The sequence below is a fragment of the Urocitellus parryii genome, chromosome 3 (assembly GCF_045843805.1).
Source record: "Urocitellus parryii isolate mUroPar1 chromosome 3, mUroPar1.hap1, whole genome shotgun sequence".
NCBI classification, from domain to species: Eukaryota; Metazoa; Chordata; class Mammalia; order Rodentia; family Sciuridae; genus Urocitellus; species Urocitellus parryii.
In genome coordinates this window covers 200,805,495-200,828,164 of record NC_135533.1, presented here as the reverse complement: position 1 = coordinate 200,828,164, position 22,670 = coordinate 200,805,495, and the positions used below count along the sequence as shown (strand labels likewise).

General features: G+C 40.3%; 1 protein-coding gene and 1 non-coding gene across 5 annotated transcripts in view; both read right to left on the bottom strand.

Annotated features, from left to right (window-relative positions):
• The window catches only part of Lars2 (leucyl-tRNA synthetase 2, mitochondrial), a 139,642-nt gene that overhangs the window by 81,346 nt on the left and 35,626 nt on the right, over nt 1–22,670 (bottom strand). For all 4 annotated transcript variants that reach the window (XM_077796292.1, XM_026389918.2, XM_077796294.1 and 1 more), the window contains one exon: nt 3,612–3,701. In XM_077796292.1, the coding sequence (XP_077652418.1) occupies nt 3,612–3,701 (90 nt within the window). The remainder of the gene's footprint in view (nt 1–3,611; nt 3,702–22,670) is intronic.
• Nucleotides 3,004–3,075, bottom strand: Trnaa-agc (transfer RNA alanine (anticodon AGC)). The gene has a single exon. It is a non-coding gene; the product is annotated as a tRNA-Ala (tRNA).

The window sequence follows — 22,670 nt, the reverse complement described above, 5'->3', positions numbered from 1 at the left end:
GAAGATAGTTATCCAATAAAAGGGGATCTATCTGATAAAAATATCTTGAATCAGGACTGATCTTTGAACAATGCACCAAAGATACATTTTTTACATTCTATTTATTATTTTTTTCCCTTAAGATCATGATACATTAATGGTGACTTAAAAAATCAGTGCTCCATTTATAGCAGCACAACTCACAATAGCTAAACTGTGGAACCAACCTACATGAATGGATAAAGAAAATGTGGTATATATATATATATACAACGGAATATTACTCAGCATTAAAAGAGAATAAAATCATGGCATTTGCAGATAAATGGATGAAGTTGGAGAATATAATGTTAAGTGAAGTTGGCCAATCCCAAAAAGCCAAATGTCGAATGTGTTCTCTGATTTAAGGATGCTAATTCATAATGGGGTTAAGTGGGGCATGGGAGGATTAGATGTACTCTAGATACAGCAAAGGGGAGGGAAGGGAAGGGAAAGAGGGGAAGGGAGGGGGAGTGGGGGCATGAAAGACAGTGGAATGAGATGGACATCATTACCCTAAGTACATGTACGAAGACACAAATGGTGTGACTGTACTTTGTGTTCAAACAGAGATATGAAACATTGTGCTCTATATGTGTAGTATGAATTGTAATGCATTCTACTGTCATATATAACAAATTAAAATTTAAAAATAAATTTAAAAAATCAGCACTCCAGGGGCCGGGGCTGTGGCTCAGTGGTAGAGCACTTGCCTCGCATATGTGAAGCACTGGGTTCGATCCTCGGCACCACATACAAAAAATAAATAAATAAAATAAAGATACTGTGTTCATCTATGACTAAAAAAAAAAAAAAAAAAAAAAAAAAATCAATGCTCCCAAACCAATTTAAATCAGCAATTGATAACAAAAACATCATTTTTTTAAAAAAATGGAATTTTATTCTGCCATCATGTATAACAAATCAGAATAAATAAATGGTTTAAGTTAAAAAAAATAAAAATAAAATAATCTAAATTATTCTTTCCTAATACCTTACCATGAATAGGCTGCCTCAGAATTAGCCAGGTAACCTTAGGTTGGTTTGTTTCCTGTTTTTCCAATTTAAACACCATAAGCACTCTATATCATAACTCCAACGGTATGCTCAGGTGGGGCATTTCCTGAGTACCTAGTCTGTTCCAGGCACCATTCTGGGTTCTTCGAGAGCATTCACTTGTTTAGTCCTCAATAACAACTCTACGAAATAGGGAGAAAGTGCTGTGGTGAGCAGAATAACAACCTCCCAAGGATGTCCACGTCCTAATCCCTAGAACCTATAAACACATTACCTACATGCAGATGTGATAAAGTGAAGGCTCTTGGGACGGGGAGACTGTCCATTACCAGGTGAGCCGAATGCAACTGTTATGTTCCCCAGGGCACCCCTATTGGGGGAGGTGGAAGGAGCGTCCGTCACACTGATTTGGAAAACAAGAGAGATGTTCTGGAGCCAGCCAGAAGGCTGTGCATGCGTAATGGGATCCTCCCATAACCTCTTACATCTTTAGAAAAGTTTCTCAGTTCCTAAGATGCTGAATGTGGCTGGCTTTGGATCTAATCCAACAGTGATGAGGTTCAGTTTCCTATTGGGGTTTGAGGGCTGTAGAATTGAGGTAGCATGCACAAACCCTGAGTGTAGAGACAGAGAGAAGCAAGTGTCCTGAAAAGGGAAATTATAATAAATATGCAATAAATTCAAAATTCAACTTGTATATGTAATAGACACAGAAATAAACTGTCTCGTACAGGAATATTAAACATACATATAGGGCTCCCTGTGAGAAATGTTGATGCTATTATATTAATATGTCACATCATTTCATATTCCATGCATATAAATAATAAGCGGCACCCAGACAACTAAGGATAGGAAACACTAGATAATCTTATTGATGTCACACACAACTGTCCACACTCTTCATAGAATTGTTTAGTCTTTCCCGTCATCATTCTTTCTTCTACTTCTCTCTCCCCATTTTACCTCTTGATTTTTGTTATTTTTTTTTTTAAAGGAGTTTGAAAGTTTTATTTATTTATTTATTTTCTGTTCTTTTTAGATATACATGACTGTAGAGTGTATTTTGACAATCCTACATACATGGAATATAAATTCCCATTTTGTGGCTGTACATGATGTGGAGTTATACTGGTTGTATATTCACATATGAAGATATAACCAGTTATGTGTTGCATATGAATATATGAGTATACAATCAGGAAGGTTATGTGTCCGATTCATTCTACTGTCTTTCCTATTCCTAACCCCTCTCCTTTCCCTTAGATTTCTGTAATTATTTTTATATTGTCAAGGCTTAGGACATTTTTGTTTTATTTTGAAATTCTGTGTCTATCTCCATATTGATTCCAAAAATTTTTAAATCTGGGAAAACCTGCTATCAGATCCCCCTCACCTGGTAAGCAGTTTCTTTTCTTCTCACTTAAATAAATCCTATTCCTTTCACTCTCAAAAAATTAAATTTAAAATCTTAGCACATAATAATTATGTACATATTATTCACTGTAAGACAAGCAATGCAGTGGGACTCACAGAAAGAAATCATGATTCGGTGCCATCAGATCCCCCTGATCAAAGGAGAATGTGCCAAGCATAAAGGCAGAGTAGATTTCCTACTTGTTACTTCTCAACCTTCTAGACCAGTGCTGTCTGATGGGATGGTCTGTGAGGATGGGAATGTTCTACATCTGTACTGCCCAACACTACCAACCAGCAATGAGGGCATTGAGCACTTGGAATTTGGCTAGTGTGTCTAAAAACTTGGCTTTTTAACTTTATTTAATTTTAGTTAATTTAAATTTAACAACCACAAGCAGCTAGTGGCCATCAATCACATGAGAGTGCAGTTCTAAGCCTCTATGATACTCTTGTCTTGTTTCCCACCATTCCAAGCTTTATCTACTTATCGAGCTCCCTGCCATAACATGCATGTCCATTTCCGTGTAGGTACTGGGATTTCTGTCTAGCAGGTGGTACTGGCAATTGAACCCAGGGCCTCATGCATGCTAAGCATGTGCTTTACCACTCAGCTACACCTCCAGCCTGGCAGCTGTTCAGTAAATAGTGCCTCTAGGGCTAGGGCTATAGCTCAGAGTTAGAGCACTTGCTCAGCATGCATGAGGCCCTGGGTTCTATCCCAGCACTGCAAATAAAATAAAGAGTACCTCTAATTTTCCCAAGAAAATTAGCACTCCCATTGAACAGATGGGAAACCATGTTTCCTGGAGATTCTGTTGCCCAACTGGTCACAAAAGCTAGGAGAGGAAACAGAGCTAAGAAGCCTGCATTTCCTCCTATGCTCTCTCCCTTTGATCTCATCACAAGTACCAGACACTGTGTCATGTGTTAGGAAGTCAAGGGTGAAAGACATCCAGACCCGGTGTTGGAGGCACTAAACTGGGCAAGGCAGTAGTCACTTTCTGGGTCTGCTGCAATTGATCCCATGAACTTGAAGTAGTATCCATTTTCACTGCTACTGTGCAAACAAGGTTTATTCTTCTTACATAAAAATGATGTATTTCAAGGACAAGGAGAACAATTGTAAAATTTTCCAACTGCAGCTAACTTTAACTTACCTCCTTTTGATAAGCCAGTCCAGCTTCATAGAGTTTAATAAACAGGTACTGAGTCCACTTGTAGTACTCTGGCGAACATGTAGTTATTTCCTGTCAATGTGGAAAAAAAATCACGTAAAGGCCTTTGTAAGCATTCCCCTGCAATGTATGCTTCACCCTTGCTATTTGGTTTTGAAAACAATTAAATTGCAAAAATAGCTATCAGCCTATAGTATTTCCTCTAATTCATAAAGTACGGGACATAGCCATTTGTTCATGAAGGAGAGATGTTGTGGACACGCCTCCTCCCTTTCCTAAGTCATGTTCAATGGTGACAAACAACTTTAAATCTTTTGTACATCCCTTCCCCACCCCACCCATCAATTAAAAGGTGAATTATACTGTAGGAAAAGATATTACAGTTCTGTCAGCATAAACATACATTGGGGACCATGAATATAAGCTCATTTGGAAAACAATCACAAAATTCAAGAGGAATATTTCCCCACTTTTACATAGTCCTTATTTCAAAACAAATTTTGTGTTTCTACATGTAACTGGGGCCTGGTGGCTCCTGTAGATTCATTATTTTCCAGGTATTACATTATATGAATCAGGCTGTTGTCTAATTAGGAAGGCTGGGGACATGGTCAGGGATAGACACTGCTCAGAGACACAGTTTCTGAGTTATACAGCCCTTCTGGAACTTTCTCTTAAATGCTCATTAAAACAAAACAAAAAGTTATTTTTAGACTTCTAACACTTTATCTTGAAGACATCCTTCTGAATTAAATTGCTTAAAAGATTTTATTTTACCCAACTGGCTAGAAATTGAGACCCTCTTCATATTTTCACTAGGAACTACTTATTCAAACCCAGTTCCATAGACAAGAGTTTACTGGGGGTTTTAGTGCCCACAGAGATGTTCACAGTCCTTCCCAGGGAACATTTCTTTGTCACAATTTTGTGTGTGTGTGTGCATGCGCTCGCGTGCACGTGTGTGTGTACATACATGTGCTATCCATCATGTAGTGGGTAGAAACCAGAGATGCTATAAAAAATCTGTAATGCACAAGACAATTTCCAGAACAAAAAAATTAACCAGCTGCAATGTTAATAGTGCCACAGTGGAGAAATCTTGATCTAAGGGTTTAAACTATTTCCATTTGATTCTGAAACTACAGGCAGATTAAAGGGGAATTAACCAGGCAACTCTCTGGTGGGCATTTCATAAAAAAGTGATCAAAGGATAAAGTATCATTGGGCAAAGTGGAAATATGGAGTCAGTTAACTTAGTACGCCTCTCCATTAGATGTGGTCCTATTTCTTTGAGCACGACTTGTAATGCACACGGAAATGCTACACGATGCCACCACCAGCCCTCCTCCGAGTCACACACCAAGCAGAGACAGACAGTCAGGGCTGGAGATGCAGATGGATACAATTCTGAAGCTCTATTATGCATGCATAATGCTGTTCGCTGAGAATGAGCGGCTGATTTTACCATCTAGATTTTAAATCATTTAATATGCCTCCAAGTAGTGGTCTGACTTGGAAAATTTCACATAATAGATTCATGTAATAAATTTTCTATTTTGAAGTGAGAGAGGCATATGGTTTCTCTTGATACGACAGTTTATCCCTCCCATGAAACAGTTGTTGAACTGTTTAAAGATCATCCATTTAACCAGAAAAAAAAGAAGAAAAAGATCATCCATAAAAATCCAGCACCGGGCTGGGGTTGTGGCTCAGTGGCAGAACGCTTGCTTCATACATGTGAGGCACTGGGCTTGATCCTCAGCACCATATAAAAATAAGTAAAGAAAATAAAGATTATTGTGTTCATCTATAACTAGAAATTAAAGAAAAAAACACAATCCAGCACCATACCCATATGTTCAAACCCAACCCTGTCTGCATCCCCAAGGGGGAGTTCTGTGTCTGGGGCGGGGGCTCCCTATTGCCCACTTCTGTCTACAAGCTGTGTCTACGGCACCAACTTGGTAAGATTTCTTGGTGAGGCTACAAAAAAAGACCAGGGCTGTTCACTGTGTTCCAAAACCTCTTTCCATTCCTGAACTTTCCTTTTTCCTGCTTTCAAATAAGCCCACATCTATGTAAAGGTACCATTGTTTTTAATACGAAAAGTCAGGTAATTCAAACCTATGGCTGTAAAAGCAATTGCGATTCAGCCACACTTCACATAGATTTCTATCAAGGTGTCAGCTTTATATCCTCCTGAGCTCTAGAAAGTGCAATCTAGCTGCCAAGAGACTCAATTTACGCATCTGGGATCTCAACTAAAATGATTCCTCCACACTGCAATTTTACATCCTACGATATCTGGTTTTAGCATTAAAAATATTTTGCATATTTATAGGCAAATACAGAGCCCAACACAGAAAGTGAGCTCTCTCAGAACACGAGAGGCTCAATGCATGCTCTTTGAACAGACACCTACCTGGCTGCCCACACCTCAGTGGCCCAAATATTTAGGTCATCTATCAGAGATTGAAGAGAACAAAGAAAAAACCCGATGTACCATGTTTATCAAGCCAGTCATTTGGTGGCCCTGTGCACTGGAAAATAAGCACAGTTAGAAAGCTGAGCAGCCACCATGCATCACTGCTCCCATAATTTAATAACTAAGCCAGCCTGGCCAGTAGTTCCTGTGGCACAGTGATATGACAATGACAAAGTCCAGGAAGGCTCAGCCACAGAGCCTACTTCCATCCCTGATAAAAACAACACTTGCTCTGTGAGGAGGAATCCCTCCAGGCCACTGTCTGAGTACCCAGGTGGGATCTCTTCAACCTGGAAGTATCTGGAAGAACATGATCCTGGGGAAAGACATCCACTCTGGAGTCATGTGACTTGGGTTCAAGTCTTTGCATTATCACTAGCTTGGTGGCCATGCCACACGGTCTAGAAAACAGAGGTGGTATAGAATGCAATAACGGATATAAAGCCCAGGCTGGGCACGTGGGAGGGACTAAGGGGTGCCATCCTCTTGACATGAGTCAGAATGTGTTATGACAGGGTGAGGCTGGTGCGGCCCCACACCACCCAAAGGAGGGTTGATATAACCGTGAGGCTCCTGGGGCCAGGCAAGAGGGAGAAAAACAGCTTACTACCCCTTACCAGGCACTGGCTTCCTCAGTAAAAAAGAGATGGTGTTTATGAGCAAAGACCAAAGCACGCGGCCCACGCTGCTCCCAGGCAGCTCTGATGGTGACCCACTGCATGTAGGCTGCGAGATCACTTCTGCCCCCACCCTCTTATGCTCTTGCAAGATTTAGTTGGGTCCTTGTTTCCTGGTCCACTTGTATCTTCGATAGTGATTGGTCCCAGATCACAGAACAGCCCAAACCACTCAAGGCCATCATGCATTAGGAAGGTATCGCCACCTCACAATCAGGGATCTAAAAGAACAAACAAAAACCTGACGCAACATGTTTATCAAGCCAGTCATTTGGTGGCCCTGTGCACTGGAAAATAAGCACAGTTAGAAAGCTGAGCAGCCACCATGCATCACTGTTCCCAGTGATGAGACTGCCTCCCCCTCTCCTCCCTGTGAGCCTCCTGCCATCAAAACAATGAATCTTGGAAACAGGAGAAAGATACTCACAGACTTTTCTTAAAAAGTGATCTTTGGTAATGTGCATTCTTGTCATCTGTTCTCTATTGCCACAGATCAAAAGGAGACATGTGGTGATGAGCTTGGCTTTTATCCCGTCCCCGGTTCTTCAATTCTGAAGAGGAGGGATTCTGAAAGCAGAGTCCAGCTCAACAGGAGCTAAGGGCACTGTTCAATCCCTGTGGCATTTCCACCAGGGTCCCGGGACTCTGTGCTAAGGGTCTCTCTATAAGCCTGCCCTTGATCCACACCCTCCCTGTGCGGCTCAACCCCATCCTAACTCAGATTCTCTTAGGTCCTACCCTGTTTTCAGAAAATGGATATAATAAGAAAACCAAGTCTACAAATAAGAAAAACCACTTTAAGCCCACCTTCATGGCAACAGATACACAAATTTTACTAGGCAACTACCTGTACTCAGTGACTAGCTGTTTAAAAGGCTGCACCTTCTGACAGCTCATTTCTCTTCCTGGAAGAGAAGCCTGGCCTGGGGCTTCCAGAGAAGAGGAAGTGAGAAGATGGTTAGTTCCTCACTCATATGCTCCTAAATGATCCTCAGGCAGAAGAGGGACCCAGAGAGTAAGAGTAGACAGCTCCCACAGCCCTGGCTTCCAATCAGAATGAGCCCCTCCTGAGGTTTCTATCTGGGCCTTTCTCTTTTTCTCTTATTCTGAAGAAAGTTAGCTGTCATGAGCTGCCCTAGGGAGATGCTTATGTGGCAAGGAACTAAGAGAGGCCTCCAGCCAACAGGCCAGCAAGGAGCCAGCTCTCAGTCAGCTGCTGAAAACCATGCAACAAGCCTGGAGGCAGATCCTACCCAAGCCAAGCTTTCCCACAAGTCCTCAGCCTCAGCCTCAGCCTCAGCCTTGACAGCAGCCCTGTGAGGGACCTGTGCTGGAGGCCCCGGGTAGGCCTCGCTGCATTCACAGTCTGCAGAGACTGTGACATAATAAATGCTTATTATTTTAAGCTACTAAATTTAAGTTACAATTTAGCTTGAATCGATATACTGATACATTAGTAAGAGGGGCCAATAAATAGACAAAATCGTGGGAAGGATAAGAGAATATGTGGGGCAGAATCAGTTTGCTGCCCAGGGTACAAAAACATGACAGGAGACCTGGTACTCCAGGTTCCTGCCCAACTGAGCTGGGTCTTAAATGCCAACTATCTTTTCCTCATTTAGGACCTAAAACAGACCATTTGGCTGTGTCATTTAAGCCCCCAAATCTTGTTCACCTTCTCAAACAGGCTGTCAGCTCCAATGGGCAGGTGAAGGGCTGGGCCTGCACACTGGGAAGGAAGGGTGGGCAGGCTGAAGGGCTGGGCCTGCACACTGGCTCTGCCAGGGACTCACCCGCTATTCCAAAAAATGACTTGTCTCTCTGGGCCTCTCTTTCCTCATTTGAAAACCAAGATACTATAACTGCTGTAAGGATCAAGGGATCTGAAGAGGGTTGGCCCGCCTTTCCAACACTGGTAGCCCCTTTAGGTGCATAGTAGATGTTCATTAAAGCAAAAAATTTTTAATTAATTAATTAAGGTTAATTTAGGTGACCAAGAGTCACCACATTTTAAAAAGTAAAATGAAATCCTAGAGACAGGATTTCAGGATTTATATTTCTTAACTATAATAGGCTTTCTAAACAAGAGTGCCATTGTTCTTGGAACACTGAAGACTGTCAAATATAGGTTCACATAAGAAATGCCATCTCAATTCACACTCAGTCACAGTGCTTGAGGAAACCTGGGTGCAGAATATCTAAAACTTGAGCCCAGCACTGTGGTGCAGGCTTATAATCCCAGAAGCTCAAGAGGCCGAGGCAGGAGGACCACAAGTTCAAGGCCAGCCTCAGCAACATAAAAAGACCCTGTCTCAAAATGCAAAATATAAAGGGCTAGGGATGTGGCTCAGTGGTAGAGTGCCCCTGGCTTCAATCTCTAGTTCTGCAAACAAAACAACAAAACAAAACAAAAACCTTCAAAACTCCAAAGGAAAATGAGAGAATCACATTTATCTCCGTTAACAATTTCCACACCACCAAAAAAACGATGGCCTTTCAGAAGGAGGGTGCAGTTAGAGCAGGTCTCAATGCCTTGGTGTCATACTGGTGTAGCATTGTATGTCCTCCCCCACTTAGGACACCAATGAGAGAACACCACCAAGGATCTGCTGCCCAGAAAACGGTGATGCAGAGAACTGAAAGAGATTTTCTACCCAACTCAAGGCTTTGCATGTTCATTCGCTCAGAGTCCTTCCACAGACTAATTGAATTTCAACTAGGCACATGAAGATGAGCTTCCTCCATTACTGAGCAGATCAGCCACCCACAGTAGGCCTTTGCAGTCTCACCACTCTCCAGCAAAGTCCCTCAGCATTTTCATCCCCCACCCATCCCATTCCTTCCCATTTCTTTCTGAGGGAAAAGACAAGCAATCTACTGCACACCTGCACCCCACCAGCACTCTGGGCCCTGGACCCTCCCACCTCTCCAGGTCCTGAGGCATTCTGTCTCATTTGTATCTTTCCTTGTCATTTACAGCCAGGGTCCCCAGCCTAGAACACCTGGCCACCCCCTCCTCCTTTCTGAACTATGAATCCCCGGGTGTCCTGCGGCCAGGCGCTCTCAGCCTCACTGTCTGGCCTCTTCTTCTTTTTCTCTTTTTTCAGGTTCCATTTTCGCCAAGGTTCTGCCTCTGGCCCCTCTTACCTTCCTTGTTCCCCTCTTTGCAGAACCGAGGGAACAAGTGTTAAGATCAGGGTAGTTAATTAATCTTGAACCTAACATTTGTCTAGGAGCTCATTTTTATGCCATTATGTTCCTCTACTCAGGACCAACTTTAGACTGAAAATGAGCATTTAAAGAAAAGTGCAAATGACAAGTGCTAGACACTGTGCTTTTATAGAGTCTGCATTTTATTCTTAAAGGTCTTGCTTTTCAAATCTAGGACTACAAGCGAAATTCTTACGTAATTTGAAAGGTTCGTGTTCCACAGGCTCTTGAGGCCAATTTAGAGCGAGTGTTAATGGCAGGGCAATCATGATCTTTGTAGTTTAAAGATACTGTCTTTCTTACTGAAAGTGGCTTGATCAGAGAACCCTTTTTTTCTGGTATTTTTTTTTGATCAATATTTTGAATATGATCATTTTTATGGTGACCTGAAAGTGATCCCACGCACACTACATGAGATTCTATGGAATATCCATAGTCAGATGAGCAGCAATTTGTTGAATTTCTTGGTAATTGTTCTTTGCCAGCTGACAAGAATCTCATCAAGGAAGCTTAACAATACAGACAGCTTTTCTAACTAGACATTTGGGAACAAAACACCCTTCCATTAAGCTACAGATGAGATTAATTGGTTTGAGTTGTAATTTATTATCGGTCTAGTTGGGCAGATGCCAGTATTTCAGCTGCCCAAGCAACATGAGCTCTTTATAATTGCTCCATTTTTCTAGAAGGATAAGAGCATTAGTTGTAATTTGCAACATCCTTAAAAATTTCAGCATCGACAGGACAGAATCATCTAAAAGATGTTTTCATGAGGCCTGTCCTCTAGGTTTCCCGAGTAATATGAGGACTACTTGTTAGATATGGACATGGATTCAGAGGAAGAGGAAATACCAATCCATCAATCCCATGGAAGCAAACAGTGACAGCAGAACCCAAAAGGAGCTGTTCGGCTGTCTGCAAGCTCCATTAAGCAATGAGCAGTAGAAACTGGCTATGGCTTAAAGATTTCATGAGACGCAGACCAAAAAATAAAACCAGAAACTTAGAAAATCATTTTGCTAGCCCAGTGATTTTTAAGGGACAAGCCAGGAGTGGGGAAGCCTAGATCAGAATCTCCCAGGAGGTGGTAGGGGGTGGAATTTTAGAACTGCCCATACCTTCTTCTGCTTCTGGGAAGATGGAATAGCTGTATTTTTCACTGTTCTTGCTACCAAATACAATCAAAAACTCTAGGCTATATTTGTCCAGAGTTATTAGCTATGCTTAGTATCTACACATGCTTGTGGGCGTGTGTGCACGAATACACACATGTATTGTGCGTGTGTACACATACACTAAGTATGAATAAACATAACACCCTAAAAGGTAAAGAGAAGGAAGAATGGTTAGGGATCTTAGAATCCAGGGAATGACAGTGTTGAATTCCATAATTTTTTTAAATGCCCCATAAGTCCCAGAATTATAGCTAATGAAGCCAATACTCTAGAAGCACCAATGAGTGCAAAAAAAAGAAAAGAAAGAAAGGGGAATGGGGGAGGGGCACAAGGTTTACATATTCAAAGGAGATGCCTTAATGAAGCTTAACAATAATAAGGCTTTAAAAAAAATTTTAAAAACTGAGGCTTAGGAACAAGGATGTTTAAGGAACAACAGGGGCAGGAAAAATCCCTGGAGGTCTTCTCAGGGATCAGCAAGACCACACCCACTGCAGGTTCAAAGGTGGAAAACCAAATTTGTTTCAAAGACTTTCCAGGTCATAGTCATTTGAGAAGGGATCCCTGGGAATGCCCCATATGCCCCAAAGCACCTGGGGATACTTCTTCCCTTCTTCAGCTACTCAAGCATAGAGGGGCTGCTGCAGCTGTGGTTTGAGTGGGACCAGGTACATTTGGCAACGGTAGCAGACCCCAGTGTCAGCCACGTGATGCTGGTTTTGCAGGCATGCAGAATGCAAGAGGCTTCCACCAAGATTTCAGAGGAAAGCCTGGGAGGCCAGGCAGTCTATGGCAGCCATCAGCATCCCTGCAAGCAGCTCCCAATAGGGCGATGTGTAGAATGTTAAGAGTGAAGCTTAAGCTGCAATAGAGACCCCAGGAAGGAAGAGATGCTAGGAATGTGGACTGCTTGCTGAGGGAAGCTGAAGGCAGCCTCAAAACCTGCCCAAGAGAGAGATCATGTGGGCTGCAACCAGCAGAGCCATAGGGATGGGCTGCCCAAGCCCCTGGAAACCCACTTCCTGCCATAGTGTGCCCCAGGTGTTGGCTTAGGAGCTAGAGAGTTTAGGGTTTGCCCTGCTGGTTTTCATATCTGCCTTGGTCTGATTCTTCCCTTCTATTCCCTTAATCCTCTCTTTTGGAATGGGAATGTTTATCTTGTGCCATTATATCTTAGAAGTATAAAAGTGACAAATTCAAGAAGCCAAGTGAATCCTAAACCAGATAAACCTAAAGAAACCCACTCCAAAACACACCATAATCAAACTTCTGAAAATTAAGACAAAGAAAAAAATACCTTCAAAGCAGCCAGACATAAATAATGTATCACCTTTAGGGAGAAAACAATTCAAAAGACAGATTGGTCATCAGAAACCACAGAGGCCAGAAAGAAGTGGCACACTATTTCTCAAGTGCTGAAAGAAAAGAACTGCCCATCCAGAATTGTCCTCCATGAAAATATTCTTCAGGAATGAAGGAGAAATCAAGATATTTTAAAACAAAGAAAAACAGACTCTGCCATGAGCAGACCTACCCTAAAAGAACGGCTGAAGAAAGTCCTCTATTTAGAATGTTATAAAAGAAGGAACTAAGAACACCAGAAATGAAGAAGGAGAGAAACTATAATGTGGGTATATAAATAAAATTTGTTTCTCTTGAGTTTTCTGAACTATATTTGATGGCCAAAGCAAAGATTATAATGCTGCTGCAGGTGATTCTAAAGGTACATTTAAAATATTATAATACCCAAGGGGAAGATTAAGGAAGGGTATGTAAAGGAAAGCAAAGTTTCTACATTTCAATTGAAGTAGTAAAGTGGTCCTACCAGTAGACTGTGATACCGTAAATACATGCAATACCTAAGCAGTCACTAAAAAGCTGATACAATGAGATACACAAAGCACTTCAGCTAAGTCAGGATAAAATTCTAGAAAAGAAATTCAAATAACCATAGAAAGACAGAAAAATAAAAACAACAACAACAATAACAAAAACCTAGAAAATAAATTAAATGCTAGACTTAAGCTAGACTTATCTGGCTTAGGATTCACTTGACTTCTTGAATCTGTCCCTTTATGTTATTGTGCCACATTGAGAATATTTCAGCCATTATTTCCGGGTTGTTTTTTTGTTTGTTTGTGGTGCTGGGGATTGAACCCAGGGCCTTGTGCATTGGAGGCAAGCACTGTACCAACGTAGACTTAATTATAATGAATATAAATGGTCTACATATACCCATTAAAAGACAGAGTGGCAAAATGGATTAAAAAAAAAAAGCCCTGCTCATATTCTGCATATTTTATTTTTTTTTTGGACTTTTTTCTTCCTTTTTTTTTTCTCCCCAGGGCTGAGGACTGAATTCAGGGCCTTGTGCATGCTAGGATATTCTGTTTATGAGAAATCCACTTCAAATACAATGATATAGGCAGACTGAAACTAAAAGGTTGAAAAAAGAAAGCCATGCAAAAACTAATCAAAAGAAAGAGTGTTTATATTAATGTAAGATAAAGAAGACTAAGGGGAGGGGTTATATTAGCATATCATAAAGTATGCTGCATGTATGTTCAAAGAAAAATGCACTTCGCAGTAAAATATGGTAAACAGACTTCAGAGCAAAACCAGTGACAGAAGGGCATCATGCCATGATGAAAAGATTAATCAGCAAGAAGACAGAGCAATCCTATGTGAAGCAAGAAGTATAAAACTGAGAGGAGAAATGGACAAGTCCACAGTTACAGTGAAGACTTCAACAGTTCTCTCAATAGAACCTAACTAGACAGGAAACAGAAGAGTTCATCATCACCCAATAAGATCTAACTGATCATTTAGAGAACAAGACACCCAGCAATAGCAGGATACAAGTTGTTCTCAAGTCAGGTACCACAACAAACCATATCCCTGGCCATAAAACAAACCTCAGGTACAGAAATCATAGCCAGTTGTGGTGGTGCTCGCTTGTAATCACAGCAGTGCAGGAGGCTGAAGCAGGAGGATCGAAGTTCAAAGCCAGACTCAGCAACTTAGCAAGGCACTGAGCAACATAGGAAGACCTGTTTCTAAAAAAAAATAAAATTTAAAAATAATAATAATAAAATAAAAAGGGCTGGGGATATGACTCAGTGGTTAAGTGCCTCTGGGTTCAATCCCTGTGCAAAAAAAAAACCCAAACTCAAAAAACACCTTGAAATCATACACATTATATTCTCTGATTCTCATAGTGGAATCAAGCAAGAAATTAAGATCAGGTAATATTTGGTATTACCCTAATACCAAATATTTGGAAACTAAACACATATCAGAAGAATCCATGAGTCAAAGAGGAAGTTTCAACATAGTTAATGAAATGGGAATTAAAATAAAAAAGATAAAATTCTGTGGGACCCAGCTAAAGCAGTGCTTATGTTAGAAGTCTCAAATCAGTGACCGAATTAAGAACAAAATCGACTCAAAGTAAACAAGGGAGAAAATATAAGAAAGTGGTTATCAATGAAATTGAAAATAGAAAAACAATAGGAAAATTGATCAAACAAGAAGATTTATTCTTTGAAGGGATCAATAAAATTAACAAAGAAAAAGGGAAAAGAAAAACAGAAGCTACAAATTACTAATATCAGGAATAAGACAACTAGACTCCATAGACATCAAAAGAAAACAGAATACCACTAGCAACTCTACCTTCATGAATCTGACATCTAAGATGAAACAGACCAATTCCTCAAGGAGCATAGAATACCACAGTTCACCCAATATGAAACAAATAATTGGAATAGCCTATAGCTACTAAGGAAATTGAAGTCATAATTAAGAACCTCTAGAAAAACAAATTCCTGGGACCAGATGATTTCACTGGAGAATTTTACCCAATGTTTATAAGAATTAACTCTTAATCTTTATATTCTCTTCTGGAAAATAGAAGTCGGAACACCTCCCAAGTTGTTCTGAAGCCAGTATTACCCTAATATCAAAACCAGACAGACATCCCAAGAACCAAAAACTATAGACCAATACCCCTTGTGAATACAGATGCAAAATTCTCAACAAAATATTAGCGAATAGAATTGAGCAAACTGTAGTATTTATATACCCTGGCCAAGTGGGGCTTATACTACAGATGAAAGGTTATATCAGTATTCAAAATCAATCTACCATCTCAGGAGGCTAAAGAAAAATCAATTCATTTGATGCAGAAAAAGCATCTGACAAAATTCAACACCCGTTCATGATTAAAAACTCAGAAAATCAGACAGAGGGAACTATCTCAACTTGATGAAGAGTATCTATCCAAACTGAAATCATATAATAATAAAAGACTGGATTTTTTTTTCAAACATTGGTAACAAAAATTTAGGACCTAAAAAAATGAAGAGAAATCTGTATTAATGGACTCAGAAAACTGTCAAGAATCTGCAAAAGACATTGGAATTAGTAAGGGGTTAGCAAGATTCCTGGTTATGAAATTAATATAAAACAGAAAAATAGATAGAAAAATGAACATATACAAATGACTATATCTTTGAGAGAAATTATAAAAGTCAAAGTAGGCAAAATGGAAGAATGAGGGGAGAGGGAGGGCAACAAGAATATGAAGAAGAGAAAGGGGGCTGAGTCGGAGCACCTTAAACAATCTTATGGAGTTAGCAGCTTTTTATGGACTTTGAAATATTATGTCCTTGAGCAAGTTTTATCCTTTCTGCATAGGAAACAGCTTTCCAGCTTTTATTTTCACAGCCCAAAGTGTCCCCCTACCAATATTTGGTAAAATATACATGACTTAAAATTCACTATCTTAACCACTTTAAAGTGTACAGTTCAGTGGAATTGAGTGCATTCTTATTATTGTGCAACTGTCACCACCATCCATCTCCAGAATTCTTTCCATCTTGCAAACTAAAACTCCATGCCTATTAAATTGTAAGTCCCCACTTCCCTCTCCCCCTAGTTCCTGGCAACCATCATTCTTCCTTCAATCTCTATGAATATGATCACTCTAGGTACCTCATATGAATGGAATCATACAATTTGTCTTCCTGCGACTGGCTTATTTCATCTAGCATAATGTCTACAATTTTAATCTATGATGTACCATTATGCCAGTATCCCTTTCTTTTAAAAACTGAATGATACTTCACTGTATGTATATGCCATTTTGTTTAGCCATTCGTCCACTGATGGTTACTTGGGTTACCTCTCATTTTAGCTATTGTGAATAATGCAACAGAGCATTAGTGTACACATCTTTTTGAGACCTTTATTTCAATTTTGGGGAGATATACCCAGAAGTGGAATTGCTGATAATTGTTGGAATTCTATTTTTAACTTTTGAAGGATCTGCTGTACTGTTTTCAACAGAAGCTGGATCATTTTACATTCTACCAACAATGCACAAGGATCCCAATATTTCCATGTCCCCATCAACACTTATTATTTTCTGTTTTGTTTCATTTTTGATAGTAGCCATCCTAATGGGAGTGAGGTAGTATCTCACTGTGTTTTTGATTTGCAGTTTCTTAATGATCAGTGATGCTGAACATCTTATCTTTGGAGCAGCATCTATCCAAGTTCTTGACTCATTTTTGAAAAAGGTTGTTTAGGTTTTTCTTGTTGAGTTTTGGGAGTTCTACATATACAGATACTTCTTGATTTACAATGAGCTATGTCCTAATAAATCTATCCAAAGTTGAAAATATGATAATTCAAAAATGCAAATGCGGGAGAAGAGAAATAACGAGGAACCATGGCGGTTGTGGTTGCAGCTTGAGGTGGTCTAGGGAAGAAGGTGGCACATTGGGCAACAGCTGCTGTCTGCCTCATAAATTCAGGAACTCATGTAGGTAAAGTCTCATTGTAGCATTGCAGCCACTGCCTTGGCCCTAGTGGTTGGTGGTCATCATTGTTAGCAAAGCAATGTTAGTTTCTGGGTGATAAGATGGGTGGGATTTAGAAATGGCCTCTAACTACTATTTTAAAGCTGAAGGAGCCAGGAGATGATCAGCCACTTCTAAAACTTACTTTTTTTTTAAGATTTTTTTTTTAAAAGATAGACACAATATCTTTATTTTATTTTTTATGTGGTGCTGAGGATCAAACCCAGTGCCTCACACACGCTAGGCAAGCACTCTACCACTGAGCCACAATCTCAGCCCCCTAAAACTTACTTTTAAACATAAAAAGAAAGTGATGGATGGAATAATTCTTTAAGAGAGGCAGTGGTACCAGCTGGTGGCACACACCTCAGGAGGGTGAGGCAGGAGGATCACAAGCCCAAGGCCAGCCTGGGCAACTTAGCAAGGCCCTGCCTTTAAAAAAAAAAAAAAAATCAAATGCAAATGCATACATCTAAACCACCAAAGAGCACAGCTTAGCAACACTGCACATATCAGCTCTTTTCTCTTGTGATCACAGCTGACTGGGAACTTTTGCTTGCTGTAGCCACCCAGCATCTACACAGAGTATCACAGTGCATATTGCTAGCCTGGGAAGAGAGCAAATTTCAAAATTCAAAGTACCATTTCAAATGAATGTGTATAGCTTTCACGCCATTATAAAATGGCAAAAAGGATTTTACAGCTATAATTAAAATAGGGAGTATACTCAATTATCCAGGTGAGCCCATAATAATCAAATGTGCCTATAAAAGTTGATATCTTTCTTTAACTGGAGTCAGAAAGATTTATAGCATAAGAGGGAATGAATGTATTACTGGAGGGCCCTGTGGAAAGCTGGAGGAGATATGCAGGCAGCCTCCAGGAGCGAAGACCAGCCCTGGTCAACAGTGGCAGGGACACAGGGAGCCACCCTACAAATGCTGAAGAGATGAATTCAGTCAATATCCCAAATGAGTTTGGAAGTGGATTCCCCCCGCCCCCAGAGTATCCACCTGTCTACACCTGGAATGTGGCCTTTTAAGACCCTGGCAGATGTCCCCAATGAGCCCACCCAGATTTCTGACCTACACAAGCTGTGAGATAATAAGTTTACGCTGTTTTAAGAGGCGAGCCTTATGGTACTTTGCTGTGGTGGCAATAGTTAACAAATGCAGGGGACTTGTCTAGATTAAAACCAGCAATAAAAGACTTTCCTGGGACAAGTGAGAATTCACATATAGACTGGAGATTAGATATTATGGAGTTACTGTTAATTTTCTGGGTTGTCTAAATAGCACTGTGGTTAATAGGAGACAGGAATGCTGAAGTACACAGGATAACGTGCCATGAGGTCTACAAGTTACACTTGAATAATTCAGAGAAAAAAATAAAATGAATTTATAAAAAAGCAAATATGGCAACAGTTATTAAATCTAGGCAGAAAGCACATGGTGGTTGCACTATTTCTTCAACCTTTCTGAATGTTTAAAAAATTTTTATTTTTATAATAAAAAACTGAAGAAAAATTGTTGTAAAGAAGGTAGACATCAAAGAACACATACCAAGTAATTCAATTTCTTTAACTTTTGTTAACATCTGTTAAAAAAAATCAAACAAAACACAGATGTAAATAAAAAGTTCTAGAGATACAGGTAGAGAGACCTGCGCAAAAATATGAATGTACTTGATACCACTGAACTGGTCAAGTTTATGTTGTGTGCATATTACCACAACAAAAAATACTCTGGAAAAAAAATTAAAAGAAACACATATGTAGGTGATAAAACTATATTGATTGTACTATCAGTATGATCATGAATGTCAAAACAGAGGTCACCTGCAGTGAGGAGAGATGGAGTATAAAAGGGCGGGGGCATATTTTGAACTTCTGGGAGCTGGTGATGTTTTCTTTCTTTCTTTTTTTCCCCCTCTGGTGGCAGGGATTGAACCCAGGGGTACTTACCCACTGAGCCCCAAATTCTTAGCCCTTCTTTATATTTTATTTTGAGACAGGGTCTTGCTAAATTGCTTAGGGCCTAACTACGTTGCTGAGGCTGGCTTTGAACTCACTATCCTCCTTCCTCAGCCTCTCAAGCTGCTGGGATTATGGGTATGCACCACTGTGCTTTTCTTATTTCTATATGACAATGTATTACACTATATGTACATGGTTTATGCTCTAGTCTATATTTCATAGTGAAAGGAAGTGATAAAAATAAATATAAATAAAAATAATTCCTGTATTTAGAAAAATACTGTCTAATATTTATCTGCCTCCTGGCCCTTCTTTTTCTGGAGATGGGTCTCACTGTGTTGAGCAGGCTGTCCTTAAACTCCTAGGCTCAAGGGACTCTCCTACATGAGCTTCCAGAGTAGCTGGGACTATGTACAGGCATAAGCCACTGTGCCAGGCTTATCTTTTAAGTTTTGATTTTATTATTTGTTTATATTTACTCTTTCCTATGTTTCTTTTTTCTAAAGAAGAGAAACAAAATCACTGAAATTCTGGGGGGTGGAGCCTAGAAATCTAAGTTTTAACCAGTTCTCCTGGTGATTCTGGTGCTCATACTGGTCTAAGTACACTAAAAAAAAAAAAAAAAAAAAAAAAATCATCTTTATTATTTTCATGGAATAACGACTTCATCTTCCAGACCTTTTAAATATTGCTTCCACCATACCTAAAGCTCACTATACCATCCATTCACACTCATGCATTCTATCAGAGCTTGTAGCTGGCTGATGTGCAAAACTAATCTGCAGGCTAATTCAGCCGTAGGGAGAGAGGTTTTGTGCACTTATTTTCAAAGGCATTTAAAGAGTAATCTAATGTCTCCCAATAACAAGAAGCATTCTCTTGGAAAGAAGCCATGGCTCAGAGGGGAAATAGATCATGCTGACCATGTGTTAAAGGCACGATCCATCACCAAAATCCAGGCCTTCAAGATAGGCATAGGTCTTGCCTCCTGAAAACAAGTATCAAGCATTAAATGGGGAAGTTTTCTTCCATTAGTCAGATGTCCCCTTTGATAGGGACAGCCTGCATGGGCTCATGACTACCAGCCAGGACTGTGGACAAAACAAAGAATTTCCTTAAATGGCCACATTTACTGAGCATCCTCAGGAGACCTCTTTCTTTAGGTAGGGTCAAAGAGTCCAAGAAAACTACTACCTTGGCAGAGGCGAAGAAAAACCCGCCTTCCATGTTTAAGACTGGCAAGCACTGAGCTGGCCTGATCACAGAGGTCAACTGGATGGTGCCACTTATCAATGAGGAGACAAGGTCCTGACCTCAGGATGATGGCACAGATCAGAACACCAACCATTCTGCAGCAGCATGGACCTTCCTGTAAATAAACAGGTAAGTGCCCAGAGAAAACCAGCCAAGTCATTTCAGCTAAAATAAAGACAACACTGTCCCCTCCCAACATCCAGTCCCAACCAAAGGGAAATCCTCTGGTAAATGACTCTGAGGGAGAACCAGTAATCCAGAGCCAGAGATCTGCCAGACAAACTGCTTCACCTCTGTGAGGACTTGAAAGGGGACTAGGAGAGTAAAGCACTCCCAGTGCCTGTTACCAGTTGTCAAGGCAACCAGCTCAGGGCTCTCACAATGGAAGCTTCTAGACCATGTTTTCAGGTGCTCACCGGCTCCCAAGTTCTTTTTGTTTTAAGCTATTCTTTAAATATTTTTTTAAAATTTTTTTAAAAAATATATCTCCCTATTCTTCTGGAGGCCTCATTATTTCTTAGAGTCGAGTCCTTCCTATCAGACAGTCCTCTACATGAAGTGGCAAAGCACTCCGAGAACAATAATAATTTTCACTTTGCAATTATATAAATTGGCTGTCTTTGAAAATAAACTCAGGTATGAATGATGCAAAGAGACTGTTTTGGGGATGGAAAAAGGGTATGCTCCTCCACCATCATAACAACATGTGGGTGGGGAAGAAAGGCTCAAACAAAGACTTGCAGACTCAAGCAAATGAGTCCACAGTAGGAAAAAAAAAAGATATCTAACATAACTACAGAAATGTGCAAACTGGTATTCCATGACCTAAGGTACTGTTAACTGTTCTATGCTGTGATATTCGAGTTGTGATTACAAGAAAATGAGCAAGTAAGACAGATAAGAGAGTTTGCATTTTTAGCAACATATACTAAATTTTTTACAGATGGAATTGTATCATGAACAGAGAGAAACAGAAATGAAGATACATGTGCTACGGATGCCATGACCCTAAGAAGTCACCCTACTTTATGCAGGCTTTAAGGTACTGATAGTCAAAACCTGAAAGAGGTCAAAGTCACCCAAAGCCCTATTCTCATGAGAAATTCGGGTAGAGTACAGCACTCATGTGGCTCTGCCATCCCTGGCTTCCCTTCACATGTGACCTCTCCCATAGTTCTGCAGACAAGTCCCTCTTAGCTCATGGGGAGAGTACAAGGTCACACTTCAGTTTGTTTTAATGGATAATAGTCTTAGGGGGCAGCAATTCTGTGTTCGCCTGGCCTAGAAATAGGCAAAGCAGTCAACCTTATTGCTGGGCACAAGAATTACAGAAGACTGAGACAGACTAGGAGAAAGAAATCAGACACAAACACAATAAAAATGAGTGCAAATAAAAACGAAAGATCTCTGCAATAAACTCAGAAAATAGTCAACTTTTGATTATGTCATTGACAGAAAACCAGAAGAGTTGAGTTAATCCAAACATCATTTATGCTCAGTCCTGGAATATTCCCTCTTTGCTTTAATTTTCAATGAAGTATGGCTGTTTGGAGATTGCTCAGTAAGCACCATAAACAAACAACAAGGCTCTCCTCTGGAAAGTTCCAGTCAATACTTTGAATCTTATTTGGTTTGAGCTTTTTTTTTTCTTTTTCTTTTTATACTTGTCTGATTTTGAAGGGAACTCCTAGGGACTGTTCCTAAAATGACTGTTCAGATGATTCCTGATGAAAACCAGGCCCGAGTCTATTCCAATCAAGAATCATCACCAGAACCACCTCAGGCACCAGGACATTGGGGAGGTGGCAGAGATCAAAGTCAGAGCCACATCGGCTTCAAAGGGCCTCATCAAATGACTTAGAGGCTAACTCTGTAACATGAAATGGAACTCACAAAACCATCCCTGTGGGTCAGTTCATTATCACCCAGTTATAATTGAACCTTAAAATATAGAAAGCTGCTACAGTTTGGATCTTAAATGTCCCCCAAAGCCCATATATTAAAGACCAGGTGTTCATCTCCAGTTTGGCACTATTTGGAGGTGGGTAACCTTTAGAAGATAGGGTCTAGTGGGAGGTTTTAGGTTATGGAAGAGGGTGTCCTCAAAGAGGATTGTGGGTCCCTGGTTGCTTTTTCTTTTCTCTTTTGTTCCTGGCCATGAGATAAACAGCTTTGCCATGCCACATGCTTCCTACCATGACATGCTGACTTGCCACAGGCCCAGTGCTATTGGGCCCATCAAATCATGAACTAGAACCTCCAAAATGTGAACCAAAATAAACCTTTTCTCTTTGTAAGTTGATTGTCTCAGGTATTTCAGTAATGTAAAGCTGACTAACACAAATGCAATTCACACCTTCTCAGGAAGGCTGCTGACTATTCCCAAAAGGGACTGAGTGTT